Consider the following 21,127-nt stretch of genomic DNA (forward strand, 5'->3'; position numbering starts at 1 on the left):
TGAGCACAGTAATCACTAACACTGCCCAAAACAGCCCTGCAAGGCATCAATTGTATCTTGCAACCGAATTAAATTCATATATGATTCTAAAAAGGTAGACTTGGAAAGCAGAGACAAGGTAACTGGTAAAAGTATTCAGCCATGTAAGAAAAATGTCTTCAGAGTTGGTTGAAAAGACAAGGAATATGAAATCTACAAGAAAAACTAGATTAAAATCAGATCAACAACATTAGACCAACATAAAATCGAATATAAACTTAAGTAATATTAAAACCAAACCTTTCCTTATTGAAATGTTGTAGGAGAAGGAGGAGAAGAAACGTTGCAGGATTAGAAGAAGAAAAAAATGCAAGTTTGGTACACATTGCTTCTCCTCAAATGTTCCTTTGGTGGTTGGCAATGGTGATGACAGATTATGTGGCATCGTGAGTAACTGTGAGCATGGTAGAAGATCTCGCTCTCGAGAGAGATCTCGCCACCTTGAAAAAGAGAGATCTCGACCATCTCGGTGAGATCTCGGTCGAGATATACAATTTTTTGGCGTCAACTCGGTGGCCCATCTCTGTGGGTTTTAGGGTCCCAATTGGGTTGAAACTTGGTATTTAGCTTATTTAAGGCCTTTTGAACACGTTGGTGGCCTTGGATTTGTTAGAAACAACCCTAGTATGATTTCTAAGTCTACCCATAGTATGAAACCGAAATGTAGTAGGATTAGGGAATGCAATGTTATACAACATGTAATATAGAACTTTTAAAGCATATAAATGAAAAGCAAGTATATCAAATGCATCAACTAACTTAAATGTTATCAAAATTCCATCCATATGAGTATCATAATCTCAATTTTCAAGAATAAAATAATTATACAACCATTAGAAGTTCTATATAAGTCATTAAATCATAAATTCATAAGACAAGTAGAGAATGATTGATCTTCCTTGTTGTAGATGTGCTAAGAGTAGTTGCAAGTGAAAATTCAGCCAAAATCCACAAAAAAAGGCAAAAATTAAGAGTTCCAGCGAGATCCAGGGCGAGATATGGCGAGATATACGAGATATGGCGAGATATGGCGAGATCTCGAGCGAGATATCCCAACTCGCAGATCTCGACCTCCATCTCGTCTCGCCATTGTGTAAAAACGAGATATCTCGCGAGATCTCCCACCATGACTGTGAGTAGTGAGGTGTTATGATTTTGAAAGTAAGAAGTCCAAACGATGATATTATAGTATTTTACCACATTTGAGAGTAATATGGTCATATTAAAATTCTTTAATAGTCCAAAGTAACGGGTTAACAATAAAAAAGACATTTGCAAGATTTTAATTTTAAAGGAGATACACCTTATTTTCAATGAAAACGGAGGAAGCTCATGTAAAACACTCAAATCTCAATAAAACATCTCATAAAACTGCGGTAGCTATGACAAGATTTCTTGTCCTAAAGAGAAAAACAGAACCCCAAAATTATACAAACCACATGGGCTGAAGTCATAAAGTGAACAAACCACATGAGCCTCTTTGACACCTTTCCTCATGGCCTTTCTTTATTTGACACTGCGACTGACGCGCTCTACAGTTACGACACCTTTCACCAAACTTATGATTGATGCTGGACACCTAACGGATCATTGAATCTTACATTTTGTTTCACTACTGAACATTTAATTTACACGATTATTCAGTTAAGAAATTTCTACCGTCCGATCGAGATCTTAATCAATTTTTTTTATCTTAATCACTTATTTTTCAACGATTAAAATTTAAATTTTGACCAAAATCTAAATCCAACGACCAAGATTAAAATTTAAATTGAATCTTACATTTTGCTTCAGCACTCAACATTGAATTTACAGTTACGGGATTTCAATCGCATCCAAATCTTGGTCAATTTTTTCATCTTAATTGCTTATTTTTCAAAAAACCAAAATTAAAATTTCGACCAAAGTCTCAATGCAACACTATCTTAATTGAACGTGTCGTACTAAAACTCGAGCCTTGAGTCTCCAAAGTGGCTGCAACGCCAATAAAAAAACGTACAAAATAATCATCCCTGTTTCTTAGTCAACTACCAGAAAACGAAAGCTCCACCTTAGCCGCTGGATTGGCATCTAACGTGGAAACTGAACAGTAAGACGAATCTAATGTGCGGCGACAAATACGACAATCTTCTCGAAATGATAGCCCCACGATATACCCAATGATCCTCTTCTTCACGGTGGGCCTACAGAAGATATTGTAAGGAAGCCGACATCTATGATAAGGTGGGTTACACTACGATGACGTGTCACGCTGAATACCGTGAAATCTTTTGACAGATTTGCACTTACGCATGAAATATTTTCCCATTTTACTCTTAAGGACTCACAACTTGCAGTTACACTTGACACCTAAACATGACGTATAAGTTATAACCTTCGGGGAAACAGACAACAAAATCCTTCAAAGGAAGGGTGGTTTTCAAAGGGACATCTCATCGTCACTGACTAGATGCCACGTCATGTGGGGCCCACAAATGCCGTATCTAAGCTATCAAACTGCAGCGTCAGAGTCAAAAGATTAAAATACCCCTGAAAAAATCTGCAGTATAAGGGCAGTTATGACCTTATGGGTAAATGTCAGTGATTTGTGGATTACTAATCCACGCCACTATTGACTCGGTCAACGCTACCACGTCAGATAGCGATTGCGATTATGTTTTCTCCTTTTTTTTTTTCGTCCAATACGATTATTTTTTCTCTAACCTTAGGACAAAGGCGATTTAGGATAACCTGTTCGAAAGATAAACGATCTCTTCCTGACCGTACAAAGTATCTAGGAGATCAACGGCTGCAGTTACAAGCACAAGAGAAATCATAATCATTAGATCTCCAGAACAAAAGTTTTGGAGAAATCTTAATCATTGCTATTCGAGAACGACACGAGAAGATACTCACATTGTGCGGCAAACAAAAGTTTATCCAAAACAACCAATGGCATTGTATGTTTCCGATATTAAATTTACCCAGCTTCGAGAAACCGATTGTTAAGGTCTAAATCTTTGACTCCTTCAATGTAATAAAGATGGAAATGGAGATAGACATGAGAATCTTTAAGGGAGGACTCAAATTCTTTCCAATTTCCAAGGAAGGACTGTTGGTCTACCTATAAATATCACTCCCATTTCTATTGTACTCTTCACACCCACTTTTCATCATTCCTTTCTCTATCTTATCTTTTTTTATTATTCTCTAGTTTCTTTGCGATTCTGCTTTGTTCTCTCCTGTTCTCCGCTTTGTTTTGCTGTCAGGAAAATGACGGTCATTGTCGAACAGCCCCAAGCAGGTAAGATTTTTATCAGATTTTATTAGATAAAACAATTTTAATCATTAATCGGTAGAAAGAAAGAAAGGAAGAAAAAAAAAATACCCCATGAGATCTGTTTCTAAATTTTTTTTGCAGGTGCCGAAGAACATGAAAAGAAGATCAATGAAGAGACCAATGAATTGGTGCTTGATGGTGGATTTGTGATGCCCGAATCCAACACATTTGGTCACACCTTCAGGTATTTCTCAAGACGAAGGTTTTCAATTTACCAGCAAAAAGAACAAAAGGAAGAGGAAATTTTTTATTTTCTGACATGGGCCTCATTAAATAGCATCCAACAACTTAATTTTTCGGATGGACTTAGGCTGACCTGAGCCCAGAGGCCCCAGAAGAGCAATTTAATCCCTTGGGCTTAGCTTTGCTGTATTGAAAGCTGGTGCTTCAGATTCACTAATCTGATTTTTGTATTATCAAAACAGGGGATTAGGAAGCCGAAAGGGAATGGAATTTTTTTTTGAGTTTTGTATATTTATTTGAAATTAGCCGACCCAGTTTAGTTGGAAAAAAGGCTTCTTCTTCTTCTTGTTAATATATTTCTTTGAAAAATGGGTTTAACAGGGATTATGATGCTGAAAGTGAAAGGAAAAAGGGTGTGGAGGAATTTTACAGACAGAATCACATCCACCAAACAGTGGACTTTGTAAGCTCATATTTTTACAATTAATTGTCTGATTCCTGCTTCAGAGTTTTAAAATTGAAAAAGAATAGTTTTCAATATCTATGATTTTACTTTGTCTGGATTCAGGTGAAGAAGATGAGAAAAGAGTATGGTAAGCTGGATAGGGTAGAGATGAGCATATGGGAATGTTGTGAACTTCTCAATGAGTTTGTGGATGAAAGTGACCCTGATTTGGATGAGCCTCAAATTGAACACCTGCTTCAAACTGCTGAAGCAATCAGGAAAGACTACCCTGATGAAGATTGGTTGCACTTGACAGGCCTCATCCATGGTATCTACCCTCCTGCCCATAATCTCTCATGGTATCTACCCTCGCGCTCTCTATATCTATCTAATCACCATGTTCTTGTGCGGTTTTCAGATCTTGGAAAGGTGCTTCTCCACCCTAGGTTTGGAGAACTTCCTCAATGGGCTGTTGTGGGTAAGAGTCAAATCTGCTTATGAAGGGCATTTCAAGTGTACATGGAAATAGTCCTGCTTTTGATGTTTCAAATTTCTCATAATGTCAATGTTACAGGGGACACATTCCCTGTTGGATGTGCTTTTGATGAATCAATTGTTCATCACAAGGTATATCATATCACGTTACAGTATAGAACTGCTGCTTTTTATGTAGTTAGAAGCAGATAACTAAACATGAACTTATCTGAAATCCTTTTTGCCTGTTGTTAATACAGTATTTCAAGGACAATCCAGACCACCACAATCCTGCCTACAACACTAAGAATGGAATATACTCTGAAGGATGTGGTCTAAACAATGTGATGATGTCATGGGGACATGATGATTATATGTACTTGGTATTCTCTCTATGATCATTTAGATTGGATCTAAACTCTACTACAACACTAGATCGTGAGGAAAATGGTAAAAACTAACTAAATCTATAACCTCTATAGGTAGCTAAGGAGAATAAGGCAACTCTACCTTCAGCTGCACTGTTCATAGTTCGATACCATTCCTTCTATCGTAAGTACTTTAGGTTAAATTCTGTTATTTAATTACAAACATAAATTCTGTTATTTAATTAGAAACATATTTACTTTTTCTAATGATCCATTTGATTGAGAAAGAATTTTCAACCTGTCTTTTTGCAGCTTTACATAAATCTGGAGCATATAAACACCTGATGAATGAAGAAGATGCTGAGAATCTTAAATGGCTTCACATCTTTAAGTAAGATATCTCCTACCCAAAAAATAATAAAAAAAGAAAGCCTTCAAGTTTGAGCATTGTTAATTTGACTGGTTTTCATATTTTTGCAGCAAATATGATCTTTACAGTAAAAGTAATGTGCGGGTTGATGTTGAGAAAGTCAAGCCTTACTATCTATCCCTCATTGAAAAGGTGAGCTTCACCTAATTTCTAGTTTCACCTGGTTTTTTCTTTGTCATTTGCCCTCCCGTGCTTGTCCTTAATTAGATGAATGTGGTTGCAGTACTTTCCGGCTAAGCTAAGATGGTGAGGGTTGATGCTTCAGCTTTGAAAGGTTGATTCAGCAGATAATGGCCAGAATGCAAAGCAAAGCTGATTGAACAGATGGAGGCCATAATGAAGAGCTGTGGATGTATTATCTTCTTTTTTTCTTTGATTTCTTTCTTTAATTAGAATGTCAATAAGTGTTGTTGTTTGCTCTCCTATATGTGGATGAGTTGTGAGCAATAATAACACGCTATAATTTCATTGTAAATTACTCATATCTATTTATCCATTTTCTGCTACACTGCTTCTCATTGTCTAGACATACAGCAACATATAAGTGTTCCTGATATTAGTTGTTAAAGGAATTACTAATCAATATTAATTTTTCTGAAAACAAAAGGATGGATTTCACTAAATCAGTCAACAATGCAAGATCAATTTCACATTCAAAACCATTTTCCACATTAAGAGGATGCTCATAAGCACAATCCACTTGCCCGTCTGATCTACCTCCAATTGAAAAAGCAGGATATGATGGTTGCGCTTCAGGTTTTCACCCAAACTATTACATTGTTAGAATCAATTCTAGCAACGACCTGACCAACATAACAGTTGAACTATGACAGCAATCAGAAATTCATAACGAGTGGTGACACTACATGAAGGATAAGAAACCAAAAAAGTCACAATTTGGAAAACTGAGAAAGGATTGCATTAATACTCAATAATACATGTAAATAAAGGATCGCAAAACATGAACCTATTGCAGAAACCCAGAACTCGCATCTCAATAGAATGATCAATAAACTACGCAGGAAATCAAGTAACTTAAGTGCTTATTAAACAAAAGGTTCCCCCTCAAGTCCTAACCTCACCACCATCCAACCCTAAAAGGAGAAAAAAAAATTATCAGAACACGTACCCGGAAAAGCCAGACATTGAACAATGAAGCGCTTACATGAGACTGCCAGACATTGTATCGCAGACTCCTCAACATCACCTCCTTAACAGGATATAAATGAAGGTACGAACCTCAATTGAAAAATTAAAAAATTAAGATCCCAACATTCTTAATTTCCATTTGATTAATTAGAACTCAACGTTTTAAGCCAAATAGCCAACAAAGGGAATGAGGTTAAAGACACTGACATAACTCGAATACGATGACATCTAATTGCGCAAAGAAAACAGTGGATTCCGACCCCTAATGCCCTGTACGTATTGGCTATTCTACCTAACCCCTTATCCAGATTCTAACGAAGAGACTGATGAAGCTGACCTTATTGAGGAATTTTCCCAAGCATATAATGAGCAAGTACAGTAGGAAGCTAGAAAGCAGGCTTACCTGTGAACTGCCAACTGTGATGGGTTGAGATTATTTGTGAAGCACAAAGCTCGTTCGATGAAGCCGATCTATCGTCCCCCATCATCGCGTTCATTCATATCGATATTGTGCTGCTCCCAACCTAACAAAATAAAATTCACTGAGGATTAGAAATGTAAGCAAAACGAAAATATATTTTTAAAACAACCAAGGATAATGCGATCATATACCTCTCAACTTACTCTCAATTTTCTTCTAAAAATCTATTTTGACTTGGTTCATGGATATTGGAGACGCCATTTGCAAATTACAAGAAACCCATTTGATTCATCGTAGAAGAACGGAGAAAGCAAAAGTCTTTCTCTGCTTACTTGTTATCGAGTTCGCCGAAAGATGGTGATGAACTTGCTAATGTCTTCATTCCGAGTACTTTTCCTCTGGAATTATTCAATAGAAACTCCTTTGGGTTTACTCTATTAATTGGACTTTCTTTCATTCATAAGAGATCTTTGAAAGTCTTGTCTTGTGAAATTCTTATCTAAAAATCAGTGTCTATCCCTGGAGCTTTAGGATCTCCTTGATCAAAACCACATTGTACTTCTTTAAATCAGTGCTCTGCAACAGATCGGACACATCTTCAGCAGCCATTAATCAATGCATTTTGCATTGAAACCTAGAAGAACGAAAACAAATCGATACTCTTTAGAACCTGTTGTCGCAATTTTTTTTCCAGGTTTCGTCTTAGCCCAAGTTTGGCCTGATTGGCACTTCTGGTTTGCTCAGCATGAACTGGCTTTATAGGCTTGAAACGGTTTGATTGGCAACTCTCAGCCAAAATCCACTCAAAAGAGCTGTCAACAAGATTTAAAACATCGGTATCAATAACAACGTATTAAGTATTGAATCATACTAGCTAATGCATTTTAGTACAATCTTTCTTCTTTCTTTCTGTTTTTTTTTTTTTTTAATAGCATTTTAGTACAATCCAATATATTGACTATCGAATATGTATGGTATTGCTTGTATCTACTATGGAGAGATATCAACTAGTATCAAATTGTACTATAATCTAATATGGATACATATCAACTGGTGTGGGATCATATTATGGGACACTCTAGAAGCCCTAGACATCGTCAGGCAAGAGAAAGCTTGCGAAGGTAAAGTCAGTCATGTTTCTTTCTTTCTAAAGCGAGATAAACTTTGACAGGGCTATCAAACTTGGAACCTTTTGTGAAGTGGGATTGCCTAGTATTTAGATCCCTCAATTGATAGACGCTTGTATGATAAAAGTGAAACTGTAGTCCCTTGGTCCAATCAAGTCGGAGATGCCAATGCCCATCAAAAGCAAGAATGCTTAGAGTGTACTTAAGGATGTATAACCTCTTAATAATTTTTGGTTAATTGTTGCAACACGAATGACATTACCATCCAGATTAAATTAGAAGTGGTCCTTAATTAGTAGTTGTTGTCTCTAGCTACATCAAGGTCACCTTCTTTGACTCCAACTAGATATTGTGCACCTAGGGGTTTTCATTCGTGTTATGGAGTGCAAATCCTCTCAACCCAACCCCCCTTTCTCCCATTCTCTCACCCATCATACATGGACTTGCCTGTGTACAAGAAGCAAGCGTTAAGCTTGTTTCAGTCCCACTATGTGGGAGGATGGGTGGACAACCCGCCTAAGTGGAGAGGACTTGGATGCTTAGGTTATTCAATCGACAGATCACTTGAGTTCCTCAAAGTTGTTAGATGGGCATCTATACCCTTTTCTCTTTCTTGATATATTCTTGAGTAATTACAGATTGTATGCTTTAGTGGGGCTTAAACTTTGAGTTGCATGCATTTGTGCCCTAAATTACATATTGCACACTCCTAACATTCCATCCAATATTCCGTTAAATCATGAGTAAAATGACAATATTTTATATTCAAATGACATAACTACCCCTATTTAAACCCTCTCATATCCCATCACCCATTTTCTACCTACACCTCGTCAAAAATTGCCCTCCACTATCCCAGAAACCACCCCAACCCCTCCCCTGCCACTGACCACCACCCTCACCCCTACCAGAATCCCCCTCACTCCTGGAAATCACCCCCTCTCTCTCTCTCTTCGTTCATCATTCTTGTTTTTCTCGTAAATCTAGAAAATGGCCATACAGAGGGGTCACTCCAGTTAATGCTCATTATTGTCTTCTTATATTCCACGATGTCAACAATCATCTTCCTTCTCCTCTATTTCTTTGGTCTTTGGTCTTTGGATGCTAAATTCCACCATCATTCCACGACAAGCTACTCGCACTTCTAATCATGGTTTCATTAAATCCGAACTTCAACGCCGGGGTCCTCCATCATTCAATGATGGTGCTGTCAAAGGCAACAAGAGATCTAGTATTTTTAGTTTTGGAAATGCTAGAAATTACACTTAAATCTGAGAACAAATCTCTAATTGAAAAAACATAAGCTTTCCTATCTCCATATCCAACGATCTAGGGATCCGAATCAAGGATCATAAAAGACAGAGTCTTCCAAAAAGCTATTTCGAATAATAAGTTGGGAATCAAGAATGAGAACGATTAGACAATAAATTGAACCAAGAAATCCCAAGATCAGCAGTAACAACCAAATATCAAAATTCTTGTGAAATAGAGTTGAAACCTCCTTCAATAAGTTAAGTAAACAAATGAAAAAGAAAGACCTATGAGATTGAGAGCAACAATAAGGGTTAATTTTCTATTGAACACAAACTAAAAGGGCTTTAGATGGAACTCACCTTGGACTAAGAAGACCTTTTTTTTTCCTTTTTCTTTTGGGGCAAAGAGAGCTAAATGGAGTGTGTTTTCGCGGGATAGCTCGTGTCATTTCCCCTATGCATTATCAAAATAACAACAATGGCATCACTTGTTTTCAAGGATGAAAGAAGTGGGTGATTTCCGGCGAGGGGTTGGGGTGGTTTCCTGCGACGACAGTGGCCATGCAATTTTTGGCAGAATGTAGGTAGAAGATGGGTGAAGGGATTTTCCCTTCACCCACTTAGGGCCTGTTTGGTTACATGAATCCGGAGATTTGAAATCTCTGGATTCATGAATGTGAGATTTATACCCGTTTGGTTGTGAAAATCTCTAGATTCATGAAATCTAGAGATTCATTTTTTTACATTATAAACGTGAATCTGTAGATTTATAGGTATAAGGTGAAATCCAGAGATTTCATCTCTACTATGAAAATGCTAAAACATTTGCACATTCACAAAAATCACAGATGAATGCATAGATTTCATTTTGCATTTTCGGTTAACCAAACAGTTAATTTTATAAATTATGACTCCATAGATTTGAAATCTCCAGACTCATGTAACCAAACAGGCCCTTAAGGGTTGGATATGAGAAGGTTTAAATGGGATAGTTATGTCATTTTAAACTAATGAGGGTAATATTGTCATTTTACTCATGGCTTAATAGATATTAGATGTAATGTTATGAATGTGCAACTTGTAATTTTGAAAGTGTGCAATATGTAATTTAGGACACTAAAGCGTGCAACTTAAAATTTTGTTTTAGTCCCTTTTAGTCCCATTAAAGTGTGCAATATGTAATTTTCTCTATATTTTTTCTGTGACAACAAGCCCACATGGAAAAATACCTAGTGCATGCTAATACATATTCTTTTTTTTTTGGGAAAAGTACATGCAAATACCTATAAAGATAAGGAAACTAATTAACTCTCTGTAACTGAATTCTTCAAATTGAGATGCACAAAAATTGAACAAAACACCTCCCCGTTGGAAAAAATCTAAAACTACAATTTTTTTTCCAATCAACAATGTTAAAGGTACCACGACTCCTCAATAGCTGACTCATTTACCCCCCCCCCCAAAAGAAAACATCTAAAAGACAAAATGCATAACTCAGAAAGGAAATGGTTTTTTCACTAAGCATGCAATGGACCTACAAAAGCACATCTACCCAAGCAGCTACCCAAATGCAGCATTGTTGGGCTTGGGTGTCTTGCACTTTGCGGTCCATATAATTATAATTAGGTTGTATTTATAGTTGGACTAAGGTTTTGAGATAATTAATTGTGTGGGGTTAAAATTGTAATTATATGAAAAGTACGATTTTAGGTTTCCCTATAAATAGTCTCTGTGGGATAACCTAGATGAATCAATCCTTGTAAGGGATTGGGGAACCCATCTCAAGGATAGGAATTGGGGGCAAGCAAAGGGGTAACACTTTGTGACATGTGAGAGTGGTGTGAGGTTTCTGAAAATAGTGGAACTTCTTCTCTCTAGTGGACGTAGGTACGTAGGATTTTGTTGAACCACGTTAAATTCCTTTTGTATATTTTACTTGTGTTTTTTCTTCATTCATGGTTGTGCATCTGTATCCCCAACAAGTAGTATCAGAGCAAGGTTTGTTGGATTATTGCTAGAGGCGTGCAAAGATTCAGGAAGGAGAGGAACAATGCCAGGAAAATGAAGAAGGCTTTGATAGACTGATCGATGATCATGAAAAAGAAAAAGGAAAAAAAAAAAAAAAAAGGTGACAACGATCTAGTTGAGATCATTGCTGAGAAGAGTGACTGGGAAAAAAAAATTTATGGTTTTTGTTTGGTCGTCAAGTTCTGAAAGAAAGAAAGGAAAGAGGTTCAGAAGAAGGTTGCCAGACGGTTAAGGTTTGGCTAATTCAAGTTTTTTTAAGATATTTTTTTCTTGGTTTTGATGCTGAGTCTATGATAGCATTGTAGAAAGGAAAAAAAATGTTGGAAATTTGAGTTGTTGGGTGCATGGAACCAAAACATGACTTGGTTGAAGAAAAGACAAAAATGATGAAAAATGTATATATAATAATATAATAATAATAATAATAATAATAATAATAATAATAATAATAATAATAATAATAATAATAATAATAATAATAATAATAAAAATAAAAATAATAATAATAATAATAATTACACGTGCAAATGCATGTGACTATACATGAAAAAAGGATAATAATAAGGAAGAAAAGAAAGAGACCGCTCATGAAATATAAACATGGAAAAGAGGATAAAAGAACAAGGATTTTGATCAATGTTATACAACCTAACTTTGAATGTGTATTTATCTTAAACTTCAAGGTCATTAGTTAATTAATGTCTATAACAATAGATATTTTATTTGCTTAATCCAAATAAACTTAAAAGTATTGTTTCATTTATATCATCTAATGCTTAAGTATTCCTTTGAATTTGTCTTCTTCTTTTTTTATATTATTTTATTTAGTGTTCTTTTTTGACAATACTCTTTTTAATGTATGACAATTTCAGCTTTGAAACTACAAAAATCTTTATAAATAATGTTTTACTTACAAAGCTATATTGAATAACAAATGACAAGTTAGCTATATCAAATTTCTTAAATTGTATGTTGGCTTCTCACTTCTTATTGAACTCCACTTCATCATGGAAAATTTAGAGTTCAAACCACCTTTCTATAGAGAATTTGGTTTGGTGTAAAGAAACTGCTTATTGTTTTAGCTATTATTGTCGGTAATAAGCACCACCTTTTTAAACTTGCTAATCCTTAAGTCATTGGTTCGTCAATGGGTATTGGCTTTCTCATCTTATGCACAATCAAGTAATCATCTTTCACACTTGACGAAATTTCAACACCATAATTGATGCCCAACTAATTACTTGAAGCATTAAAATGAAAGGGCATGTTTAAATCATTAAACCAATTTAAAAACAATAAAAACTTCATTTGAAACAATTAATGTACATTGCGTGTACAGTAATATTCTTTTCTATTTTGGCAACCTATTGTTTATGATATGGAGAAAATATAAACGAACCTGGTTCAATCTTGGTTCGACCCTTGACTCCGGTCGGGACGAAGGGAATCGACTCGCTTCCAAGCAAGCCGGGTCCAGAAGATAGCTTGCTGAGGAAGAAAACTAACTCAATCATAAGCACGCCTTAATCCGATACGATCGGAATAGGCTAATCAACCTAAAGGCAGCTAGCAGTATTTGGCGGCTATCATTCATCGCTATTATATGGATAACTACCATATAACAATCATATTATCAAAGGAGTCATCTACTAGTCCAACCTAGTAGAGATCTATCACTTAACGGATATATCTGTTAAGATCCAACGACTATCCGAAGAAGGCTCAATACATCCAACGAAGATGATTCGAAGGTACACTCTATATAAGACATCACCTACCCACAAGGTAGGGAGGACGAACACACATACTCAGATACATACAATCTGAATCGTATTCTCGTTATTCATTCCTTAGCTCTGTGATCCAACAGAGCCGTTTGTGATTAAGTTAATCAACTGACCTAGCCTTCAGAGGTGGACTCTCGACCCAGCGGTCGGGCCACATCTGACGTTCGTTTTTGCAGGTCATTTTCAGGAGATCTAAGGGCTGAGCAGATTTTGGACGCATCAGTTTCAAATGATCAATTCATAATCCATCAGCAAATAGTAGAAAAATGGATCCACATTAAAAACAAAAATTTCAATTGGGTGCTTTGACACTCTAGTAATTAATTTCCCTTGCCATTTAGTCCTTCTATTTTTGTTTTTAGTTAATTCAAACATATTTTTGGCATCGACTACATTATGTCTCGTGATTGGATTTAATTACACATTTAACTAAAATGTCATATTTAATTTGCACTATAGTTTGAGGGGATGCTCAACATTGATTTAGCACACCTATCAATCACTTTTCTTGAAGAAGCTGTTTTGCAGGTCATTTTTCCTCAATATTTCTGAACGTGTATATATACAAGTAAGAAGAAGACGAGAAATAAATTAGTAAGAGGGATAAAAATTAACACAGTTTCACAGAGGTTACTTTTGTTTCACATGAATTCATTAGGCATTACCTTACCCAAAAAAATTTTCATTAGGCATTCCTTCCTCCAATGTTTGGACCAGTCAAATTGTTGGATCATAGGTCCTAAAAATTCAACTTCAAGAGTTGATTAAATTAGAAAAGAGCAATACATCATAAGTAAGAATTCAAATTTAAATATGCTTAAGCCCTACCTTTCTCATGAATGCCTCTCATGTTGTGAGGGATTAACTTCAAAAGAATTAGGAGATTTTCATTAGAAATACCAACATTTACTCGATGCTAGTAATCATCAGAAGATCTAGACTTGAAAATCAACTTAACTACCAACAACGACTTCTTGAGTTAAAAGACTGATTGATAACAAAAGACTCCTAACCTAACTAAACCACAAATTTAAAAATAATTAAAAAAAAAAAAAAAACTCTTAAAAGATAAGAACCCTTCTTGTAAAAGAGTCTTACTTTATCCACAACTTTGACCAAGTCAAACATAACTCAATAAACTAAAATGGACTGTAATTCTCAAAATACCCAAATAAAAAAGTAAAAATAAAACTATTTCCATAGCCCTTGGATCGAGGGAGATTCCAGCTAGATCCATATTGACCCCTAAAGGGACAGGGAAAGTAATCTAATAACCCTAGGATGGATTCAATTAGCAGGATTAGGGGGTTCTTGGGGCCCACTTTAGGGCTTGGCTGAGGGCTCAATCAGTGGTCACATTGTTAGGAAGAAAATCAAGTCTTCTCTATTTAGTTCTTGATCAACACATAAACATATCATCCAACAACAAATACCACAAGATCTCTTCTGTCTCCTTCTTTGTGTTCTATGTTTCTCTTACCTTCGTTGTCCTACCATTACTCCCTCCAAAAACGAAGAGTAGGTTAAATTCATGCACTCTATTGTTGAAAACATGGACTGAGGTTTCCTAATTAGAATAAGATTATGTTTCCTCATAAGTCTAGAGTTTTATTTCTATATTTCCTTTTCCTACTTAGTATAGGACTCAACTAAATTGTAACTATAAATACCTTTTGGGGTCTTGTAAATAATATATTTTTAGAGGAGCAATTCCTCACATTACAACATGGTATTAGAGCAAGGTTTTGTTTTCATCCTACAGAGGTGCTGTAAAAAATTTTTTAAGTCGCTATTCACGTGTTTGTTTTCTTTTCGGATATCCTGGAACTGTATATTGGGTGATTAAGTGCATGTCTAGGAAAATTTTGTCTAAGAAGTCTGGTATTTAAGTGGACCGGTTGTGTCTCTCCAGTCTTTCCTGTAAATTTCCTGGTGTACTTTGATTCAACAATATACCAATTGAAGGTAACTTGAGGAGATAACTTTTCACGTGAATTAGTGGGAGTAATTTTGAAAATATTTCAGGGACTTTTTCATAATTCTAAAAAAGTCCAGGGATTTTTTTTTTGCAATTTGCAACAATTTTAGGGGTATTTTTCGTAAATTTTGAAAAAGTTCAGGGACTTTTTTAATTTCTCCTTGCAATTATGGCTGATCCCATATCTACTTTATCTGGTAATTTTCGCCCTCCAGTAAAGTGCGAGTATTGTGGAAAAGAGCGTCATACAAAGGACAAGTGTTGGAAGTTGCATGGACATCCAACAAATTCCCGTGGAAAAGGTAGAAATGGAATCAAAGGCAGCAATCAAACATCTACAAATCAAGCCAGTTCTGACACCCTGAGTACTCCAACACCTCTTTCCTCAGATGAGCTCCAACACCTTCGCCAATTGATGTCCATACTTGACTCATCTTCTCCAGTACAGACTTCAGGTACGAGTATAGCCTATGTCATTGATCCCTCTGTTGATCCACAAATCCCCATAGGCTTTTTTGGTTGTCACAATGTCAATTTGACTTATCCCTCTTGGGTAATCGACTCTGGGGCAATCGACCATATGACATGCTCATCTACTTTGTTTCATACTTATTCATTTGTCCCTATTGCTTAGGGTGTTCGAACGGCTGATGGGTCTCTCTCTCCTATCTTGGGAAAGGATCTATTATCTGTTCGCCTTCTCTTACCTTATCTAATGTCATGCATGTTCCTAAGTTTTCGGCTAATCTTTTATTTATTAGTAGCCTTACTCGTGATATGAACTGCAAAATAACTTTCTTTCTTTCTCATTGTGTGTTTCAGGACCTGGAAACAGGGCTTACGATTGGCAGTGGTAGACAGAAAGGGGGGCTCTACTTAATGGATGGGTCCCCATCAGCTCTTTCTACGGTCTCTAGTTCCACCTCCCCTACACTTTTTACCTTATTATAGTGGCATAGTCGTCTTGGCCACGTTCCTTTACCTATTTGTCCAAATTATTTCCTGATCTGATTAAAAGGTGCAATTTAAATGATTTTTATTGTGAGGCATGTATTTTGGCCAAACAACCATGCATGTTTACCCTATTTCAGATAATTGTAGTAAAATTCCTTTTTCAGTCATTCACTCTGATGTGTGGGGTCCTTCTCAGACCGTGTCTGTATCTGGTCATAGATGGTTTGTTACCTTGATCGACTGTTGTACTAGGACCACATGGGTTTACTTACTTCACCAAAAAAGTGACATTTTCGCGTGCTTTCAAAATTTTCATAATATGATTAGGACTCAGTTTGGGCGACAATCAAAACCCTTCGTACGGATAACGGAACTGAGTACTTAGGTGGCGCATTCCCTTCCTACTTAGCAAACCATGGCATCATACACCAAACTAGTTGTGTCGACACTCCACCTCAAAATGGGGTTGCCGAACGCAAGAATAGACATCTACTTGAGGTAGCACGTTCCCTCATGTTTTCTATGCATGTGCCTCCTCGGTTTTGGGGTGAAGCCGTTCTTACTGCGGCATATCTAATTAACCGAATGCCTTCCCGAGTCTTAGACCAACGCTGTCCCCTTGAGGTTCTTTTAGGTACAACAGTTTTTACAGTCTCACCTAAGGTTTTTGGATGTGTTGCCTTTGTCCGGAACCATCATGTTCATGGAAAATTAGATCCTCGTGGGTTAAAGTGCATTTATTAGGTTATCCTCCTACACAGAAGGGGTATAAGTGTTATCATCCTAGTTCTCGTCCTTTTTTTTTCTCTATGGATGTTGTGTTCTAGAAACAAATTCCAGTTTTTTCCCCTACACTTCTTCAGGGGGAGAGTTTTAGTGAAGAGGTTCCAATGTTGATTCCTCCTTTCGATATTTCTCCCGAGATTCCTACAGATAATTCTCCTTTGGAAGATGGAATGACCGAACAGGAACAACTGGTGGATGATATACAGGGGGAGACTAGACCTCTGAAGACCTATCAAAAAAAGCAACAAGTGACCCCTTCTGAACCACCAGTCAAAAGCTTTGGTTCCTGGCCCTGAACAATCCATTCCTTCAGGTGAGTCTGTCTTTGACCCTTCTTCTAATCCTACTTTAGACTTACCAATTGCATTAAGAAAGCAGCTCGAACTTGCACCGAACATCCTATTTCCAATGATGTTTTATATCAGTCTCTATTTCCAGAATTTCAAAGTTTTATTTCCTCTTTGTTCTCTACTTCTATCCTAACACTTGGTAGGAGGCATTATCTCACTCAAACTAGAAAGAAGCTGTGGATGAGGAAATGCAAGCTCTAGAAAAAAACAAAATGTGGGACTTGGTGACTTTGCCCATAGGAAAGCAGACTGTTGGGTGCAAATGGGTGTTTGTGATCAAGTACAAGATAGATGGGACTGTTGAAAGGTACAAGGCAAGATTGGTGGCCAAAGGTTTCACTCAGACTTATGGCGTTGACTACCAGGAGACATTTGCCCCTATTGCCAAGATGAACACAGTTCGTACTATTATTTCATGTGCAATTAATAAATGGTGGAGTTTACAACAATTAGATGTGAAGAATGCATTTTTGCATGGAGAACTCCAAGAAGAGGTATATATGGATATACCACCTGGGTATTCTACTACAGAGGCTTATAGGAAAGTGTACAAGTTAAAGAGGGCTTTTATATGGGCTGAAGCAATCTCCAAGAGCGTGGTTTGGAAGGTTCCATAAGGCAATGATATCTAATGGATATAAGCAGAGTAATGCAGACCACACTTTGTTTATTAAAAGAGATGGTTGCCACACTACTATACTTTTAGTATATGTGGATGATATTGTAATCACAGGCAGTAGTGAGGATGAGATTTCAGCACTAAAGACTTTTTTGGGAACTGAATTTGAGATCAAAGATATGGGAAAACTAAGATATTTCCTAGGTTTAGAGTTGGCATATTCTACTAGTAGTGTATCTCTATCCCAGAGGAAGTATACATTGGATCTTCTTGAGGAAACTAGAATGCTAGGATGTAAGCCTGCTGAGACTCCTATTGAGCCTAACCTACACTTGAAGGCAAAGGAAGGAGAACCAGTTGACAAGATAAGGTATCAAAAAATTAGTGGGAAAGTTGATCTATCTATCTCACACTAGACCTGAAATCACATTCGTAGTCAGTCTTGTTAGCCAGTATATGCATGATCCCTATTCCTCACATTTGGATGCAGTATATCGGATTTTGAGATACTTGAAGACTACTCTAGGAAAAGGAATTTTAATTTTAGCTCATGAACATTTGAAGATTGAGGCATATACATATGCAGATTGGGCAGGATGTCCAGATGATAGGAGGTCTACCTCTGGGTATTGTGTATATGTGGGAGGTAACCTTGTGACTTGGAGAAGCAAGAAACAGGCTGTAGTTGCGCGGTCCAGTGCCGAGGCCGAGTTTAGGGCGATTGCTCAAGACATTTGTGAGGTACTATGGCTTAAAGAGCTGCTTCAAGAGGTTGGGATAGATTTGGAAGTTCCTATACAGTTATACTCAGATAGTAAGTTAGCAATCAACATAGCTCATAACCCAGTATAGCATGATAGGACTAAGCATGTGGAGATTGACAGACATTTCATCAAAGAGAAGCTTGAGGCTGGGCTGATCCATATCACCTTTGTTACTTCAAACGAGCAACGGGCTGATGTGCTCACAAAGAGCTTGAGCACGAAGATATTCAATTATATTATGAGCAAGTTAGGCATGATAAATATATATGTTTGATGCATCCAAAATCTGCTCAGCCCTTAGATCTCCTCGTGATGACCTGCAAAACGAAAGCGTCAGATGTGGCCCGACTGCTGGGGTCGGGAGTCCACCTCCGAAGGCTAAGTCAGTTGATGAACTTAATCACAAACGGCTCTGCTTGAAGCACAGAGCTAAGGAATGAAGAACTGGGAAAGGTGATCTAGATCGTAAGCCCTTGATAGTTTACGTCTACCAGTATGTATCTGAATCTGAGTTCCTCACCTCGTATGGCAGTGAGGTTTATATAGAGTGTACCTTTGAATCTCCTTCGTTGGATGCACTTGAGCCTTCTTTGGGTAGTCGTTGGATCTTAACAATTAGTTCCGTTGAGCGATAGACTTCTACTAGTTTGGACTAGTAGAGGACTCCTCAGATAACCTTTAGGTTATGCGATGATTATTCCTTCAATAATGATTAGCCGTAGCCGTCAATTCGAGTATGCCATCATTAGGGTAACTAACCTAATCCATAAGTTGAATTAGGGCGTGCTTGTAGCTGAATAAGTTTTCTTTCTCAGCAAGCCACCTTACGGATTTGGTTCGCTCGGGAGCGAGTCGATTCCTTCTGTCTCAACCGGAGTCGAGGATCAAACCAAGTATGAACCCGGTTCGATCATATTTCTCCATATCACGAGCCCCCCAGACCAAGCGTTCGGTCGATCCAGAGGGCTTGGTTTTTAACTGGGTTCTTCGTCAGGCAATAGTCTCTGCGTGTTCCATTAAATGTCATATCACATTTAATACGGTGGTCACTTTTCCTCGAGCGTTGTGAGGATAATGCCACGTGTCTCCTTGCAGTCAATCTGTCGTGGCTCACGTAACCCAAGCGATGGTTTCCGAACGCCTGTTTCGGATTCGTGAGTTCAAACTTTCAAAACGTCTTCTAATCTCGATCATCGATTTTGAATCAATCTCGATCGTTCAGATTCTCGAACACTCGTGCGGGTGCTTTAAAAGCGGTTCGTTGTCTTCGTAGGTTTCATTCTTCCTGTCCGGAATTTGAACATTTGTCGTCTGCTTCACGCCTTCCTGTTCTCAAGCTTTTGCCTCACTGAATCAGTAAGTTTACTGGTCTTTTTCTTTTTGTACCTTACTGAAACAAGTAATGGTGGATAATAGGGTTTCTCTGGTACCCAGTGTTAGTAATAGTAGTGGTAATGAAGCTTTTGCTTCTCCTCCTTCCGAACAGTCGGATAGTGATAACAAAACCCTAACTGTCCTCTGGCGCAAATTTGCTGAAGTTTCTCAAAAAGGTTTAGAGAGAAAAACCGAAACTCCTTCTGTCCTTCCTGAGTCTGGATCTTCCAAGACTTCTAGGGTAACTGCCGAGTCTTCCAGGCAGCCTCAAACTTCCAGGTCCTATGGCGGACATGGTTCTGTTCCCTCCATTTTTAAGGAAGAAACCCTTCTTTCAGCCATCCAAGATTTCGATTTTCCTTCCTCTTATCAAGTTAGGGCTCCCCATCCTGATGAGAGGGTTGATTCAACCCTTTCGGGTGAGTTTTCTTTGTACATAGATGCACTGGAGAGCGGGGTTCGCTTTCCCTTTTTTAATCCCTTGTTCTCAGCCATTCTGAATCATTGGGACATTTGTCCTGGAATGCTCCTTCCCAATAGTTGGCATCTCATCGTCGGCTTCTTGGGTTTGTGTTTTGAACTTGGCATTATGCCATCTCTTTCTCTCTTTGTGCATTTTCATGTTCTTTCTATCTCCCATCCTCCGGGTTGGGTTTTTCTGTCCAAACGCAATAAGGCTGAACTTGATTGGAGGGGCATCATCCTTGTCAAAGGAACTTGCCCTTCTAACCAAAAAAGATGGCGTGAACGATACTTTTTCTGTCGAGCGCCTACATCAGATCTTAACTTCCCGACCGTCTGGAGACGGTGTAATTCTTCTTCTGAGAATAACCGAGGCCTTATGTGAAACCCAGCCCTAACCTTGACTCGGAAACTTTGTTATTTGTAGGTCCAGTGACCCGAAGTAAAGTAAGAAGTTAGCTTTGGGCCATCCCAGTGGAGGACTTGGTGTCTGGCTTTGAATCCATGAGTGTTGATGATGAGGTTCTATTTATGGAAACTGAATCTTGATGAAGATCGGATTAGTTGATGGACTTGGAGTGCTCTCTATCATGGTTTGAAGGCATTTCTACCTATTAGGTAAGTCACTTGATATGTGTGCAAAACCCCTTTAGGATTGGATTTGATCTGGGCCTTCAATTCCCTGTTTAGGAGTTGCTGAACTGATTGGTCGATTGGACCAGTCGACCAATCCACTCGACCAATGGGTTCTGTCTTTGGTAATTAGGTCTTGCTTGCTCTATTTAAGTCCAATCTCGAGTCTACTTTGTATTTTCTA

At 37.6% G+C, this 21,127-nt stretch overlaps 1 protein-coding gene across 1 annotated transcript; it reads left to right on the plus strand.

The window, feature by feature from the left end:
- The first annotated feature begins 3,066 nt into the window (after positions 1 to 3,066).
- Positions 3,067 to 5,778, plus strand: LOC149017607 (inositol oxygenase 1-like). The gene is made up of 11 exons (XM_089151932.1): positions 3,067 to 3,322; positions 3,440 to 3,542; positions 3,923 to 4,004; positions 4,110 to 4,314; positions 4,405 to 4,464; positions 4,561 to 4,613; positions 4,721 to 4,843; positions 4,943 to 5,012; positions 5,141 to 5,219; positions 5,309 to 5,390; positions 5,482 to 5,778. The coding sequence occupies exons 1-11, from the start codon at positions 3,292 to 3,294 to the stop codon at positions 5,506 to 5,508; spliced, it is 915 nt and encodes a 304-aa protein (XP_089008058.1). The 5' UTR covers positions 3,067 to 3,291; the 3' UTR covers positions 5,509 to 5,778.
- Positions 5,779 to 21,127: the final 15,349 nt, after the last annotated feature.

This window comes from Hakea prostrata, chromosome 4 (genome assembly GCF_041222555.1).
Source record: "Hakea prostrata isolate BN-2017 chromosome 4, UWA_Hpros_2, whole genome shotgun sequence".
NCBI lineage: Eukaryota > Viridiplantae > Streptophyta > Magnoliopsida > Proteales > Proteaceae > Hakea > Hakea prostrata.